This window comes from Cardiocondyla obscurior, linkage group LG27 (genome assembly GCF_019399895.1).
Source record: "Cardiocondyla obscurior isolate alpha-2009 linkage group LG27, Cobs3.1, whole genome shotgun sequence".
NCBI lineage: Eukaryota > Metazoa > Arthropoda > Insecta > Hymenoptera > Formicidae > Cardiocondyla > Cardiocondyla obscurior.
The window spans coordinates 129872-134285 of NC_091890.1; the positions used below are offsets into that span (position 1 = coordinate 129872).

Below are 4414 nucleotides of genomic sequence, written 5' to 3' on the forward strand. Positions count from 1 at the left end.
CCATTTCCTCCCAACTATTCTCGTTTCCCCAATCTATACATTCCTCCCATATATGTTCCCACGTTTCTTCCTTCTCCAAACATATTCTACATTTTCTTTTCTCCTCTTTCTCCCAATATTTATTTCCTCTCATTTCCTCCCCTAATCTAAATTTTGCCATTCTTTGCCATTTTTCTTCTTTCCACCCCAATTTCAAATATCCTGGTATCCCTTCCTCTTTCACTTTTTTATAATACTTATTAAATCTTGACTCTCTTATTTTTTTCCATCTTTCCTCTCTGCCATTCTTTATCCTTTTTCACCAAATCTTCCCCCCTTATTTCCCCTCTTTCTCTTAGATCTTCCACCTCTTTTCCCGACCACCCAAATTTTTCAAAAAATTCCTCTCTTTCTTTTTCCCATTTTCCCTTGCTTCTTCCCTCCCTTGCTCTTTCCTTCATTTCTTCCCAGCACCATTTTGCTAGAACCCCTCCTTTCCTTTCTTCTAACCTTTTTTCATATTTCCATGCTCTCATCCCTGCTCTACCTTTCAATTTATCCCTTTGTAGTTCTTCTCTCACCATATATCCTGGTACATATCTTCTTACTCCCAGCACCCATCTCAGGTATTTTTCCTGTAATATCTTTACCTCTTCTCTTTCCTTCCATCCCCATATTTCCACGCCGTAATTAATAACCGACCATACCAGTTTATCAAATAGCCATATTCTTTTACTCCAGTCTTTTCCGAATTTTCTTTTGCCTATACTCCACACCTGCCCCATTATTCTTGCCGCTCTTCTTACTCTGTCCTTTACATGCTCTTTCTGCTCTCCATTTCTCATAATTGTGTATCCCAAATACTTAAAACTTTTTACTTCCTCTATTTCTTCCCCTTTCCATACCCATTTAGTTTTTTTCCATCTTCCTCCCCCCTTTCTACACCTCATTATCTTTGTTTTCTTTACATTCACTTCCAATCCCTTTTCCTTTACATATTCTTCCATGCTTTTAATCATTCCTTTCATGCCTGCCTCATTTTCTGCCAGTAGCGCAATGTCATCCGCATACGCCAGCGAGTAAACTCTCCTGTCTTTTATTCTTATACCCCCCCATCCTCCTTTTTCTAATTCTTCATCTATGTCTGCCAACAAGAGCGTGAACAGGCTAGGACTAAGCGGACAACCCTGTCTTACTCCTTTTGTCGTCCAGAAACTTTTCCCTTCTTTATCCTTTACCTTTACTTTATTTACCGTTTCCTCTAATATTTCTTCACACCTTCTTATCAATCCCTCCCTTACCCCTCTTTTCTTCATTGTTTCCACCAATTTTCTCCTGTCTACAGAGTCAAAAGCCGCTTTCATATCTATAAACACAATTACCATTTTTCCTTCTTTTTCTTCTATCTTCTTATTTAGCAAATAATTTAACACATATATTTGATCCACTGTCCCCATGTCTCTTCTAAAGCCGGCCTGACTCTGCGGTAATATTTCTTTTTCTTCTATTTCCTTTCTTAGTCTTTCTGCTAACACAGAAGCATACACTTTGTACGCAGTCTGTGTTAACGTTATCCCTCTATACTCTTCTACTTTTTCCCCTTTTCCTCTTTTTAACACCGGAACTATCACACCTTCTCTCCATTCCTCCGGCATCCCCTCCCCCCTCCATACCCTCTTGCACGTTTCCCATAATTTCTCTTTTACTTCCCCCCCTTCCCATTTCCATATTTTATTTTCTAAACCATCACTTCCTGCAGCTTTTCCTTTTTTCAACTTTCTTATTACATTTTCAAATTCTTCTCTATTTATATCTTCCTCATTGTCTTCTATTCTCTTTCCTCCTAATTCTTCTCTTACTCTCCATTCCACTCCTCCTAACATTTCCTTAAAATATCCATCCCACTCTTCAATCTTTATTTTTTCCTCCACTTCCTTCCTTTTTTTTCTTCCCTTGTTTACTACTTTCCATACTTCTCCCTCTGTTCTAATCTTTTCTATTTCTTTCTCCCATCTTACCTTTTCTTGCAATTTTTTCTCCTCACATAGCTTTTTATATTCTCTTTTCTTCTTTTTGTAATTCTCCTCACTCCCTTCCCCCTTCCTCCAATTTAACATTTCTTCTTTTACTTTACCTTTTTTCTTTTTACAATCCTCATTCCACCATCTCTCTTTTGGTTTTTCCCCCTCCTCTTTTTTCATTTCCTTTTTAACTACTTTTTTTGTTTTCTCCAGTTCCTTACTAAAACTTCTCCAATTTTCCTCCGTATTGTTTTCTTTCTCTCTTTTTTTTTTTTTATATTTTTCCCTGAACATTTTCCTCTCCTTCTCACTCCAAGCCAGTCTCGTGCTCTTTTTTATACCATCTTTACATCTTCTCCTCTTTTCTCCCTTCCTTTTTATCGTCACTATTAAAGGTAAGTGGTCTGAGTCCATTTCTTCCCCCACCTTCATTTCTACTATTTCTCCTTTTGATTCCACATTACTGATCACATAATCTATCACTGTTTTTCCTCTTCCCCCTACATATGTCCATTCACCCTCTTCATCTCCTCTTGTACAACCATTAATAATATATATAAAAATATAATAATATATATAAATAATAAATAACTATTCCCCATCCTGCTTCTTCCAAAGGTTTACAAAATTTTTTTCCTTTTCCTGTAATTTTTTTATCCTTTGTTTTCCTTTTTCTCTCTTCTTTGTCTTCTTCTTCTTTTTCCTCATCCCATAGCCCGCCCTCTTCTCCCGTCCTCACATTAAAGTCTCCTCCTATCAGATATCTCGTTCCTTCCTCTTTTTCATCCATCCAATTTCTCATGTTCTCTGTTATGTCTTTTAAATCCTCATTTACATATACCCCTGCTATTTTCCACCATACCTTTCCACTTTTTATCTTTATTCCTATCATTTCTTTCCTATCTTTAAATTCTAATTCTTCTTCTCCTTCCAATTCCTCCCTCCATCCCATCACCATTCCCCCATTGCCCTCCTTCTTATTTTTCTTTTCTGCCCCTTATTTATCCATTTATAGCCCTTTGGCAGTTTACTTCTTAACCCCTTCCATTTTTTCTTCCAACCAAGTTTCACACATATATATCACCTCCCATTTCTCCATGTTCTTTCAAAAATCTTCATCCTTGTTTTCTATTCCTGCCACATTCCAAAAAACTATTCTCACGTTTCTGTCTTTTACCTCCGCCTTTTCCTTTCCTCTCTCCTTTTCTCCTTTTCTTTTTGCCTTTTATCTTTCCTTTTTCCATTTTTTTCTTCATCCTTTTCTTTTTCTCCTTCCTCCTCTTTTCTCTCCACTTTTACCAGCTCATTTCGTTCTTTTCTTCCGCCTCTTTTTAAAAACTTGCATTTAGTCTATCTGCTATCACCTTCTTCCTTTTATTTCCTTCTTTTTCAAACTCTTTCGCACCATCCCATTTTCTCAGTTCTTCCTTCAGGTCATCCCATATCCACATTTCTTTATTTACCCATATCTTCTTGTACCCTATTTTTACCTGTTTTCCTTCTCTTTTCAATTTATCCGCTTCTCTCTTTATGAGCCATTCCACTTTCCTTTCGTATTCTGTCAGATCGTCTTCTATCCATTCCGTCCTGTCCTTTAATTTTCCCTTACATCTTCATATTTCCAATTTTTCTTTAAAATTTTCCATCTTTACCCACACCATACCATAACCTCCTTTATTTACTCCTCCTATCTTATTTACATCCTCTATCTTTGCTTTTACTCCTGTTGCTTTTATTATTTCTCCCACTTGTTCTTTCAGCGCCTTTTTTTCCTCACTTTTTATCTTTATACCTCTTATTATTAAATTGTTTTTCCTCCATTCTTTCTTTTCTCTTTTTTTTGCCATTTCCAACATTCTCGTTCTTTCTTCTAAACTCGAAACCTTTCCCTGTATTTCTTCTGGTATTTCCAGTTTACCTCCCTCATATTTTTTTTCCCTTATTCTTTTTTCCATCTCGTCCATTCTATTCTCTAAATCTATCTTCTCTTTTTTCCATATTTTCTTCAATTCTTCTTTTTCTTTTTTTATTTGTACCTTTATTTCCCTTACTTCCTCCATCTGCGCTTGAATCCTTGCAAATCCACTTCTCATTTCCTTTATCACCTCTTCAAAACCTTCCTTGCTTCTTCCCCCTTCACCTCCCTCTCCTGTAGCTTTCACCGGTGATCTGTACACTTTCACACTTCTCCTAAATCCTTCCAAGCCCTCTATTTCACCTTTTTCTTCCTGTTTTTCTTTCCTTTTCTCCCCTTGCTTCCACGCTTCCAAAATTGGCAAGCTGTTGACCCTTTCTCTTCTTAACATCTCTACCTTTGCAGGTCTTCCCATTTTCTTTTTTATTTTCTCTTCTCCTTTTTCCTCTTTTCTTTCCTTACTTCCACTCTCCACAATTCCTTTTTCCTGTTCGCTCAT

General features: G+C 36.8%; 1 protein-coding gene across 1 annotated transcript; it reads right to left on the reverse strand.

The window, feature by feature from the left end:
* Window positions 1-3331: 3331 nt before the first annotated feature.
* On the reverse strand, window positions 3332-4414 carry LOC139112136 (uncharacterized protein PF3D7_1120000-like). The gene is made up of 3 exons (XM_070672952.1): window positions 3919-4414; window positions 3657-3792; window positions 3332-3611 (listed from the first exon to the last, which is right to left on the reverse strand). The coding sequence occupies exons 1-3, from the start codon at window positions 4412-4414 to the stop codon at window positions 3332-3334; spliced, it is 912 nt and encodes a 303-aa protein (XP_070529053.1).

Bases quoted from the DNA above. Each gene is read 5' to 3' on its own strand.
- LOC139112136 (XM_070672952.1), bottom strand. From the start codon at position 4,414: ATGAGCGAACAGGAAAAAGGAATTGTGGAGAGTGGAAGTAAGGAAAGA. The intron at 3,793-3,918 runs GTAAACTGGAAA...TAATAATAAGAG, and splicing joins GGAAAAAAAATATGAGGGAG to GTATAAAGATAAAAAGTGAG. The intron at 3,612-3,656 runs GTGGGTAAAGAT...GGAAATATGAAG, and splicing joins AAAGGAGGTTATGGTATGGT to ATGTAAGGGAAAATTAAAGG.